Genomic DNA, 12,756 nt, shown 5'->3' with positions numbered 1-12,756 from the left:
GGAAAAAAAAAAAAAAAAAAAAACTTTCAGTGGAAAATGAGGTAAAGTCTTGTTTTAAAAAAGTGTGTGGAGAGGGTGCAGAGGTTATTGCACAGGGATAGGGGGAAAATTGTATTGGATATTGCTGTATCATTTTTTAGTTTTCTTCAATTGCCATAATGGGCTTGTGTTATATAGGCTTTCCTAGGTACTAAATATATTCCAGATTCATTATCAGTGCCATTTTTTATTTTTTTTGGGGTGGTGTTGAATTATTTTCCATTCTTTTCATGTCCGCTTAAATAATTTTTGGATGTGGTGGAGGGAGATTCACAAAGATCATAAAAGATCTATTAAATCAAAAGTGCCATAAGGTTTTGTTATTTTACAAGTAGGAAGTTCGAATTCACAAGTCCTGGTAAGGTAAAAATGTGGTAAAGCAAATTTCTAAAAGAATAAAGAGTAGATACTAGTTAGTGAGGGTAGTGGTAATGCAACCTAACAGGAAAAATAATTCCAATAACCTTATGGGATCTAAATATATTTATCAGAGGATCCAGTGTGAAGATTCATGTTAGGATCAGCTTCACCATATAGGTTGGTAGGCCAACCAAGGACCTGTTACGGTAGCCACTATAATAGGCTGTTTGGAAACAGAAAGTATCATTCTTGATGATGGCACCTAGGAAAATTTCCTGAAGAAAGTCGGGTAATGCTATGCTCGATTCTCTAGTATTCTCTTATGTATCACTTGTGTCTACCATTTAGGCAGAATGCCATCACCTATTATCATTAAGAAACTGAAAGAAACCTCAGTAACGGATGAGCTTTTTGGACTTCATCAAGGATGGAAATATGCAATGCAAGCAAATATAAGGATCAATCAAGTGTGGTTTTGCAACAAAGATCTTTGTGAACTATTTAAACCTACAAACTTTCTTCGTTCTCCTTGGAATCTTGTTAATAGCTACTTTGAGTTATCTGAAGCAATTAAAAACTTTACTAGCATAGCTTTTAACTGGTGTAACTATATGGATTATCCTCCCTTTTCAGTCGGAGGCGAACCAAGCCCAGGCGACGGGTGTATGATTTCGGGACCGTGGCGCCAGGAAGGGGTTATTGGGGCTTGCTGGGTGACCGATGGCACATTTTGGGACCGGTAGGTTCCCTTTATGCAACTAGGGTTTGTATTGTTGGGTGACCGATGGCCGATTCCAGGATCAGGGATATTGCCTATTGTGTTGCAGTAGCACGATTAACCTGTGACTTAGTTTTGCTGTTTAGTTTGATTATAAAATGAATTCATGCATCACATCATGACCTATTGGTGAATGCTTGCATGCCCCCAATGCCCTCATTGAGCTTAGTGAAGCTCACACCATGTGTATGCCTTTTTTAGATGATATTGCAGGTGTTGTTGTGTCGATGAGCACGGAAACTTCTCTTCTATTGTTGACTGTGGTGGAGAATTGTGGATTCTAGAGTCCGAGGAGCATGATGTGGGTTGTGCTTATGATGACTGTGCATATAGTGCATCGTGATCAAGGCACTATGTTTTAATTCCATAATATTTTGTAGATACTTTATCTTTTCATGTAATTATTGAATACACTGTGGTTAAATTTGGAGAACAAACAACTTGTTTATGTAATCTTTATCACTTTTATAGTTGCCTGGTTATGAGAATCAATATTATCACATCTTTATTTTCCACAGTCGTTGGTTATTTATGATGCTCAATTGTGGATTTTGAAGTTAAGGTACTGCATCTGTGATCCTTGTAGGTCAAATAGGATGGCAGTAAGTATCCTAGTCACATCACCGGTGTTTCAAGGAGTAGGGTCTGACAGGTAAAGTTCTCATAGGTTTGTTGATGTCATTTCCCACAGACGATGCCAATCTGTTAGGGCAAGAAACCGTCAGATTGCTCCTCCGGGAGATACCTGCGTAGAGAAACAAATAAGCAAGGGAGAGCCGGTCTTCTCTGGCGAGGTCTCCGATGCCTAAGCCAGGCTTCTTCGCAACAGATAACTCAAGAACTGAGAAATAGCAAAAAGAAGGTCCTAATCTTAAATCATACCTTGGTATTTATAGGATCGACTTAGAGGATTGAGGTAGTTATGGAGAGTCCCAATTTAGCAAGTGTTTTATTTCGGGTAGCAGATCTTGTCATAGAGTCCTTTTAAGAAAAGAGCTTCCTCGTTTTGGAAAGAGTCCTTTGCTCACGATACGACACAGGGCCACTTACTTGTCAGACAAGCGATTAGATTCGCTGAGCTGGCACTTGGAGTATCTCGATAATTAAGGGGTTATCGATCTAACAGGGAATCGATGATCAGGGGTGCCGACCCATGAGGTCAGCCTTGTTCGATTCTTGGGGCGACCCTTTGGTAGGCCTGTAAACGGATTGGATTCGGCTTGGATACGGATCGGATGTAATCGGATTCGGATATTTCTTGGTCGAATTCGGATACCTCTAAACGGATTTGGATGGATTCGGATGCGGATCGAATTCGGATTTTCGACCATCAGTTTACACCTTTGCCTTGTGTAACCCGAACCTTCCTCCCCCTAGTGGATTCAATTCACTCTCAATCCATAGTTTTAGATCATGATTCTCTTTTCCTCATATTCTAGAACCTGTTGAATCTTCAAAAACCCTCAAGATCATTATTTACTTATTTTTTTATAATTAAGTATTCGAATTTGAATTTTTATCGGAGTATTCGGATTTTTTCCCGGATATCTCTAAACGAATTTGAATGCTCCGAAACGGATACGAATGTGGATCGAATTCGGATTTTCGGTTATCCATTTACAGCCCTACCCTTTGAAATCGATTTGGGTCTATACTTGGTGTCTTGGGGGTTACTCGGTCAGTCCTGAGAGCTCTGCTTCGACAATTCCTGAAGGCCATGCTCGATGGCCGACCCGTGAGGTCGGTTCGTTGCGCATCGCTCTCTTCCTGGTTTAGGCTTACCTCGCCTCATGAAGATCTCTACAACCATGCATGTCGACTCGTAAGGTCAGCATACTATTGGTGCATTGGATGCGGCTGCTCCGTCATCTGGGGTCAGTTTGGATCAATCCAAATCGGATTCTTACCGGACCCTAGTTGCCACATCTCATTTCCCTATTGACGAGTAGCATTTTGGTTCATTAGGATGCTTTACTCTTGATGAAGAGCCTCAATCTATAATTCTTGGTTCTTTTTCCTGATTGTCAATCTGTAATTCTTGTGACTTCTTTGGATTAGTCAACGATGTCCATTGATGAAGATAAAGCTCTGCTTTCTTCTTCAATTTTTGTATTTGTGTTTTTGTTTGTTCCCGTGATTCTAATAGAGATGCTCATTTTTTAGCTAAAGAGCGTCAAAGTTGGGAATCTCATGGGTCTGGTGGATTCGTCCTCCATTAAAGGAGTTTCTTCTCTATTAATAAAAGTTTAGTTATGTTGTCAAAGATAAAAAAATAAGGAAAGAGAAAGAGAGAGAGAATAAATAGGATGGTTAGGGGTTGTCTAGATAATTTCAAGAAATAATTTAGGATTGAAAAGTCTTCATTATTTTTGATAATTTTTAAATACACAAAATTTCTCAGAATAACCATCTGAACAATCCATGATGAATCTTTATCCCTTATAATTTTCTGTAATTTCTCTCATAGGAGTGCAAAAATGATCAACCTAACTACGCCCTGCCCGAACACATTGCCCAGATGGGATCCACCCCTTCCCCCTACTAGAAAGACTTAGAAAAAAAACCGGATAAAAAATTGCAGAAGATAATTTTCCACCCATGAGACCATGACTCCTCTTAAAATAACTCTCCACTCCACTACTAAGAGACCACTTTCAATGATAACTACTCATAGAATAACCATCTAAACCACCCCACTACTAGAACTACTCCCTCCTATGTATTCTATCAAAAAAAATTTACCCACATGACAACATATACATAATACATATAATAATCCATCCATTATCCTATTTTTTCACATAAGGCCATGCAACACCATACATCAAGTCCATAACATATGTTCACCAAAAAAATAAAAAAATGAAAATTTTATTTATTAATATCTTTTAGGCCGTATAGAAGGATCCAAATAATTTGTTTTTAAAGGTAGCCATTCGGATCCCGTGTTCATTTTGTTAAGAGCTTCGACTATGACCCTCCCAGCCTCCCTCCTTTGTCCTTCTTAAGTTTCCAACTATGATGTTGTGGCATCTTTTAGTAGGCCTATTTCAAGTTTTGTTTTTTGTTTTTATGGGATTTGTTGAGAGGTTGTTAAATAAAACATTCAAATCCATTCACCAACCAGAAACAGCAACAGCCACAAAGTCTGCACTACATCACGTAATAACCAACCAAAAGAGACTCTCATCACGAAAAAAGGAGAAAAAAATTGGGACTTTAAGTCATAGTATTTCTACTTGTTATAAGGGAAAGAGATTCTACCCAAAAAAATAAAAAGTAAGGGGAAGAGATCGCTACCTGGTCATGTATTTCCTACACTAGCGTAGGGTCAATGAGAGTGCCCACAGAAGCATCAATATGAATGGATATTTTTTTTTTATTTCACAAGGGAAGGAGGGAAGGTAACACGTTCTCAGGTTTGGGTGCAGGAATCATGTGACCAGGTAGCATTTTTTTTCCTTTATTATAAATCGTTAAAACATTTTGGTCTGTGCAAGTGGTTTTTGAAAAGTGAAGGTGAAGACTAAGACAAAGGTGAAGATGAAGAAGAAGGTGAAGACAACTTATGGTAGGGGGCGAATTTGAGGACAGCGTTGCAGTAGCCTCGAATAATTCGGCATGGAATGTTCAAGAAAAGGTGGAGGTTTCTAAGAAGGAGGCAGATGTAGCCGGAGACAAAGACGACAAAGACGAGTTTGTGGTAGGGGACAAATTTGAGGATATCGTCGCAATAGCTTGGAATAATTCTCTGGTGGGATTTGTCTTTCCAGGTAAGCCTTATCGCAAGCAGGCTGTGACCGAAGAGTTGGTTTCCGCATGGAATGCTCAAGGCAAGGTGGAGGTTTCTCTACTGGAGGTCGGTCGATATCTTTTTTGTTGCTCTCCAATATTGATTTTCCAAGCTATTCGTCAGGTTGGTCACCGATCTGAAGTTCGTGTTAAGCTCATTATCATGTATGAAAGGTTGTATATGTTTTGCTATTTTGATGAAATCGAGTGCTATAAGAACCATAAAGACCCTTCATCGACATACTTGTCGAGTCTGAATTGTTCACCAGCGGTAGCCTTTGCCGGAGAAGACGATATCGCTGGAAACCGTAATGCTCATCAATAGATTTCAACCTTTAATGCACATCAAGTGAGTCATGATTATCAAGCGATTACAACTCATCAATCGATTACATGCTTCAAAGCTCATCAAGTTGGTCTTGGTTATCTTACGGTTACAAGTCATCAATTGATTTCAACTCTTAAAGCACATCTAGCGGGTCTTGATTATCAAGCGGTTACAATTCATCAATTGATTACAAACTTTAAAGTTCATCAAGTGCGTCTTGATTATGATGCAGTTACAATTCATCAATTGATTTCAACTCTTAATGCACATCAAGTGGGTCTTTTTTCTTTCTTTTTTATTGAATGTGATTTTTCTTTTCTTCCAAGGAGTGAAAATGGTATAGCTCATTCCCTTGCCAAGAAGGTCCTGTCATTTGTGTGTATGACAGTTTGACCTAATTCCACTCCCTAACTTCATTTCATTATTTATGTGTAAATGAAGCCTTGATTACTACACACTCTTATTATCAATAGATTTCTGATTTACCAAAAAAAAAAAAAAAAAATGGTTTATAGAAAGAATATTGCAAATCCCAAGCGCTTCTCACTTACATGCCCCACTAACTACTAAGGGCATGTTTGGTACAATTCAGACTTCAACTTTAGGATTACTCTTGGAGGCAAGGAGGGAAATCCGACCAAAAATGTCAGCTCGAAAATCTTTGCTGTGTCGGGCACTATAAGTTCATAAACCCAGTTTTTATTTTCCAAGGTTCATGGGTTTCTGACATTGGAGGTTGGTAAGATTCGAAACCAACAATTTTGATTGGACCTGACTCTTTGTCCATAAGCAGAAGCCCAACGAATTCCCCAAAATATGCACCAAAGAGTTGATAGAAACCCAGAATAGATCCGGCCTTTATGTGAGACTTGAGCACTGATTAGTAATTGGTATTGGATACATTATCAGTCTTGGCAGATATCGATTCAAATCATGGTTCAAGGAATCAATATGGGATTGGTTATATTAGTATTGATAAAGACTGATGCCAATTCTTGATCAATACGATCCGATCCATACTACAGACTAATGGTAAAAATGTAAATAAAACCAATTTTCATTGAAATTTAGGGGTAAAACCATTCGACCTGGACTGACTGACACAAGCCAATTCGAATCAATATCATATCGATAACAACCAAGACCAATACTGATCCCGATAACAAGGGTAATTTACACATACCACCCCTAAGGTTTAACGAAAGTATAATTATAACCCCAATTTTGGATAATTCTATGTACCCCCTGAGGTTCACAAACGTTAACACATGCCCCCATTCTGTTAGTTTATGACTAACAACGTTTAAAACATAGGGTGAACTGACAAAATTGGTCTTGCAAGAAACCAAAAAAAAAACTTGCAACTCATCTTCCCCAAATTGATTGAGAAAGATGAGTTGCAGGAATCCTTGAGTCTTGGATGTGCTAGTGGAGCTTTGTCCCTGCAACTCATCTTCCCCATTAGAACCTACCTCTCTAATTCAGAAACACAAATGTCGTCTCCACCATCTTCACCCACTCTTAGACAACATCGAAGGACCTATCATGTAAGAAAATTAACAATATGAAGACAGAAAGCACAATATAACATTAAATCTTATGACCCTGGATCGTCTAATGAGTCCATTATTCCAATTAGATTGTCAAAATTGAAGGGCTTAATTTCTACCATTAATTTGAATGCAAAAAGCTTACCACATAAGAGAAGGTTTGTGTGATTGATTGATGAATAGCTAAAGATTATAGTTTTTTCTTTGATAGAAAACTAAAGATTTTAGTTGCAGATTTAAAATAGTTTTCTTGGGAAAAAAGAAAGGGGAAGAGAACCATACCATTGTGAGAATAATATCAAGAAGTTCTGACCTTGCCATTGAATCACACAGCTCCTCTTGATGACTGCTGCTCGAAAAAATAACATCGAAGAAAAATAAGAATTTTGAAACGATTTTGTGAATCAGACAGAGGAAGAGATGTAAAAAGGTTGGAGAAATTACCTCAACTACCATCTCAAACTGATACACCCAAATTTAACCACCCAATCGTGCAACGACAAGTGGAAGCTTGAAGGCCAAGGAACATGTCTAGTCCAGAATTCTTTTATTGCGTGTGGGGTAGTGAAACCAGTACGGACACATCAGTTTAAGTCAAATAAAGGAACTAAGACTAGTAACCGCAATCCATGTGCGAAAAGATTCCGAATCCCTGGAAACTAGGAGAGGATCGCTCTTTCAAAGGGTTTCCTAGCCGAGCACAAGGCCACCGCCTTGCGAAGAAGGAAAGCCAGCTGGCTGATTTGGCAAATCTTTGGTAAGAGGGCAGGGGAGAGAAACTTGTATAAATAGAGGCCCTTGTGCCCATGTAAGGGGATTCAAAAAAATATATTAAGTCAATAAAGAAATCCAGAAACCTTCAAGATTGCCCTTCGTTTTCCATAATTGTTTCTAGTCTAGTTCTAGTGTTGTAGTGTTGAGGAAAACCCTCAACACTTTTCTTTGTGCAACATTTTTTGGCGCTGTCTGTGGGAACAAAGGAGAAAAACCTACGAGGATTCTATCATGATGAACACTCGCAATCAGTCAAAGATTTCAAAGGCCGCGGTTGCCGTTGCTCATGTTGTTACTCAAGAAGGCGCTCTGGGTGGACCAGTAGGCCCTCTCGCCAGACCAGATGATCCAATCCTAGAAGTGAATGAATCCCAGTAGGAAGAATCACAGCCAAGACTCCCTAGAGACCCACCACGGTATGTGATGGTGGAATAATTCAATGCGATGTAGACTCGCTGGCAAGACAAGATGGACCAGATGCTGGTGATGCAACACAACTACCTATAAGGAATCCCGGCATGACCACATCCGTCTCAAGTGAGGGAAGAACCCATTCTCTAGAACATAGTGAAAATCGCAGTGATGCAAACAATGTTCGGAGAAAGGGTAAGGAGGTTCTCGAGGACAACAAGTGCTAAGGATCCCAGATGACCAAGGTCGAGCAGGCCTTGAACGACAAAGTGCTGGAGTTGTAAGAGCAGTTTCAAGAAGTAAAAGAAAAAATCTGGCTCCGAGCCATGGTTTCCAATTCACCACCGATCTCGCCTTCACAGACGAGATCAGAGCAGAACCCCTACCAAACGGCTTCAAGATGCCTACGATCGAGAAGTATGCAGGCACGACAGATCAGAAAGACCATCTAGAAACCTTCAAATTGCTGATGTTCTTTCAGGGAGCATCTGACGCTATAATGTGCAGAGCATTGCCCTCTACATTAAAGGGAGCGGCAAGATAATGGTTCTCATGCCTCAAACCGTGATCTCTAACTAGCTTTGTGCAGCTTGGACGGGCCTTTCTTGCCCACTTCATGAGCAGCAGAGTCCATAAGAAGACAACAGCCAATCTATTGGCTATCAAGCAACAATCTGATGAATCCATCAGAGATTTTCTTACAAGATTCAATAAGGAGGCATTGGAAGTGTGAAATCTGGACCCGAGGGAATGAAGTTCCAAGCCCTATGTAGCGGCATCAGAGATGTTGAATTGAAGAAATCCCTGTTCATGGATGAACCAACGGACATGTACGAGCTCTTCTTCATTGTGAAAAGCACATCAATCTTGCAGAATTTCTTACAACCGAACAAGAGAAAGAAACCAAGCCTGAAAAGAATAATCAAGAAAAGAAAGATTCTCAGTCTGGAGGAAATGGTCAGCAGAACGACAAAGACTAAAGGGATGGAAAGAGAAAGAGGGATGACAAGGCCTGGGTTCCAAAGAATGACTAGAACACAGAGCCAGTCTATACGGCCCTCAGTCACAGCCGAGCTTATATCCTTAATGAGATTAAGGACCAAGTGACGTTGCGCTGGCCAACCAAGATGATCAAGCCTGTACATGAGTATAACAAGAACAAGTACTGTAGATTTCACCAAGATCATGGTCATGACATAGAGGACTACAGACAACTGAAGGATGAAATTGAAGCCCTCATTCAGAGGGGCCGCCTGAGCAGGTTTGTCAAAAAAGGAGGGTGGCGAAAGGAGGCAGGGGAACCATTCCCGAGAACCCGATGAAAGAACGAAGTCTCCTGCTTGATTGGAAGTTTGTGAGTATAAAGCAGACCAAACAAGGAGAAAGCAGCACACTGAGAATGCGCCACTCAAGGAAATCGCTACAATCTTTGGAGGCCCTGGGTTAGGAGGTGAATCCTCCAACTCTAGAAAGAACATGCACGATGCATATTCCAGACTGAAGTACTCAGTAAGAGGAGAAAGATCGAGTAACAAATAACGTTCTCGGATGAAGACTTGTTCGACATTTAAGTTCCACATGACGATGCCCTGGTGATCAGAATGACCATTGCCAACTGTACAGTGGCCAGGATCCTTGTGGACAATGGGAGTTCAGTTGACATCCTGTACTATGATGCATTTGAGAAGATGCAACTGAACCCCGAGATGCTGAAGAGGGTGGAGTCTCCACTTTATGGATTCAATGGTGCACCTGTGCACGTGGAGGGTTCAATTAAATTGTTGGTGACAGTGGGGACAGAACCCAAACTCTCCACGGTGATGATGAACTTTTTGGTGGTGAAGGTTAACTCTACCTATAACGGGATACTTGGCCAACCAGGACTCAATAACCTGTAAGCTATTGTCTCCACTCCCCACCTAGTCATGAAGTTTCCCACTGAGGAAGGAATTGGAGAATGTCGAGGTAGCCAGATAACCTCTAGGAAATGCTATGAATGTTATCTGAGAATAAGAGGAAAGGAGCCTTAAACACTCCAAATCAACCTTGAAGATTCTCAAGATGATTCTGAGCATGAAAGGTCAGAGTTAGCAGAGGATTTGATCCCGGTAGAAATTGTCGAGGGAGATGGAAGCTGCACGGTACCGATTGGAGTAGGCCTGAAGGGCGAACGAAAGAAGAGCCTGATAAATTTCTTAAGGAATAATGCTGATGTATTCACGTGGTCGGCTATAGATATGCCTGGGGTTGATCGGGAATTAGCCGAGCATAGGCTAAGCATTTACCCAACATCCAAGCCAGTTTTCCAGAAGAAAAGGACCTTTGCACCAGAACCACAAGAGAAGGTGATTAAAGAAGTGATCAAGCTACTGGAAGCAGGGTTCATAGAAGAAGCAATGTATCCTGAGTGGCTTTCCAATGTTGTAATGGTGCCAAAGCCTAATGGCAAGTGGCGTATGTCTATTGTTTTCACCAGCTTGAATAAAGCATGCCCTAAAGACTAACCCCTTACCTCATATTGATTTACTAATAGACGCAACTGCAGGCCATGAAATGTTAAGTTTCATGGATGCCTGTTCTGAGATTAAAATGTATGAACCAAATATATTGAAGGCCTCCTTCATTGCTGGTAGAGATACTTACTGTTATACACGCATGCCCTTTGGGTTGAAAATGTTGGTGCCACCTATCAACGGTTAGTGAATCATATTTTCAAGAATCAAATAGGGTGCAACATGGAAGTTTACGTGGATGATATGCTAGTGAAAAGTTTAAAGGCATCAAACCACATAACTGAACTTGAAGAGGCATTCAAAGTCTTAAGGATGAGTAAAATTATGCTAAATCTTGTAAAGTGCACGTTTGGGGTAACTTCAGGCAAATTCCTTAGTTTCATGGTGTCACAAAGAAGGATAGAACCAAATCTAGCCAAAATCAAAGCTATATTAGAAATGCTGCCACCCGAAAGAGTCAAAGATTTGCAAGAGTTAACAAGAAGAGTAGCTGCACTCGGGAGGTTTATCTTTGCTTATGGTGATCGATGTCTTCCACTTTTTAAGGCATTGAAAAATAGAGCAGATGAAAGACAAGTAAAGGGAGTCAAACTAACTTTCAAATAGACGGAGTAACATCAAAAGACGTTTATAGACTTGAAGAAATATTTGGCCAACCCACCACTCCTAGCCAAACCAGACCCAGGGGATGTGCTCCAGTTATATCTGGCTATTACCGCGATGGCTATAAGTGCAGTGTTAGTCAAAGGTGATGGTCGGCTGTAAAAGCCAATCTATTATGTCAGCAAAGTGCTCCTAGACGCAAAAACCAAGTATAGCAATATAGAGAAGCATGCTTATGCTCTAATCACAGCTGCACGGAAGCTGAGCCCTTACTTTCAAGCTTATACCATAGAGGTGGTGACAATCCAACCATTAAAGAAAATTATGGCAAAGCCCGATCATTCTGGACGTATGGTGGCATGGTCAGTAGAGCTTGGCAAATTTGATGTCCAGTACAAACCCTGTACGGCTATCAAGGCATAAACATTAGCAGACTTTGTCATTGAATGCACCAGATGATGAAGTAGCAGTGAATGCCGACCAACCAGAGCCCACAAAACCCTGGACTTTGTATATGGATGGTACATCCAGCAGCAATAAGTGTGGTGCAGGATTGATACTAACAAGTCTAGGAGGTTTTATGGTGCAGTATGCACTGAGATTTGAGTTCTAAACTATGAATAATGGAGCTGAGCATGAGGCCCTAATAGATGGTTTGAACCAGGCAAAAAGCTTGATGGTAAAGAATATCACTGCACGCAGTGATTCTCAGCTGGTGGTCAACCAAGTGAATGGCCAATATGAAGCAAAAGAGCAGTGCATGACGCAATATCTAAAGAAGGTATGCGACTTGATTACTGGATTTGCGTACTTTCAAATCTTACAGGTGCCCCATGCACAAAACACATCTGCAGATGCGTTGTCCAGGTTAGCCACCTTAGACTTTCAAGAGTTAGACCGAACAGTGTGTATAGACATTCCCAGCGTACCGAGCATCGAAGAAATTAAGAATGTATTACCCATTGACGTTGAACCATGCTGGATGGATCCTCTCATCGTATATCTCCAAGGGGGCATACTTCCGACCAACAAAGAAGAAGCTAAGAAGATAAGGATGAGAGCAGCACGGTTCATTATGATCGAGGGAGTACTTTACAAAAAAGCTTATGCCATGCCGTATTTGAAATGCCTCAGACCATCATAGGCAGAGTATGTGCTCAGGGAAATTCACACCGGCATTTGTGGACAACACTTGGGGGGCATAGCATTAGCTCACAAGGTCATCAGACAAGGGTTCTTTTGACCATACTTACGAAAAGATGCAATGAGTTATGTACATAAATGTGTTAAGTACCAAACTGTCGCACCGATTACCCGCCAGCCAACAACTGAGCTCACTTCCATCTCTAGTCCATTGCTTTTTGTACAATAGAGGATAAATTTTTTGGGTCCATTCCCAAAGGCAACAGGAGGCAGACAATTCATGGTAGTAGCAGTAGATTACCTCACTAAATGGGTGGAGGTAGAGGTATTGGCCACAATCTCAACTGCAAAGGTGTGGAAGTTCTTCCTCCATTCTATCATATATAGATATGGAATCTCGAGAACCCTTATCACAGATAATGGGAAGCAATTTGAATAGAAATTTAAAGAGTTCAGTGATCGGTA

At 40.7% G+C, this 12,756-nt stretch overlaps 1 protein-coding gene across 1 annotated transcript; it reads left to right on the top strand.

Annotated features, from left to right (window-relative positions):
• Positions 1-9,633: 9,633 nt before the first annotated feature.
• LOC122638867 lies at positions 9,634-11,571 on the top strand. The gene is made up of 4 exons (XM_043831717.1): positions 9,634-9,926; positions 10,113-10,486; positions 10,578-10,727; positions 11,399-11,571. The coding sequence occupies exons 1-4, from the start codon at positions 9,634-9,636 to the stop codon at positions 11,569-11,571; spliced, it is 990 nt and encodes a 329-aa protein (XP_043687652.1).
• The last annotated feature ends 1,185 nt before the right edge of the window (positions 11,572-12,756 follow it).

This window comes from Telopea speciosissima, chromosome 9 (assembly GCF_018873765.1).
Source record: "Telopea speciosissima isolate NSW1024214 ecotype Mountain lineage chromosome 9, Tspe_v1, whole genome shotgun sequence".
Classification (NCBI taxonomy): Eukaryota; Viridiplantae; Streptophyta; class Magnoliopsida; order Proteales; family Proteaceae; genus Telopea; species Telopea speciosissima.
The sequence above is the reverse complement of the archived record's forward strand: the minus strand, read 5'-3'. Positions and strand labels throughout refer to the sequence as shown.

What these genes read in the sequence shown, in the direction of transcription:
- LOC122638867 (XM_043831717.1), top strand. Translation starts at nt 9,634, where the DNA reads ATGACCATTGCCAACTGTACAGTGGCCAGGATCCTTGTGGACAATGGG. An exon ending in AAAGCCTAATGGCAAGTGGC is followed by an intron (nt 10,487 to 10,577) that starts GTATGTCTATTG and finishes ACGCAACTGCAG; the next exon opens with GCCATGAAATGTTAAGTTTC. An exon ending in GTTGGTGCCACCTATCAACG is followed by an intron (nt 10,728 to 11,398) that starts GTTAGTGAATCA and finishes CTCTAATCACAG; the next exon opens with CTGCACGGAAGCTGAGCCCT.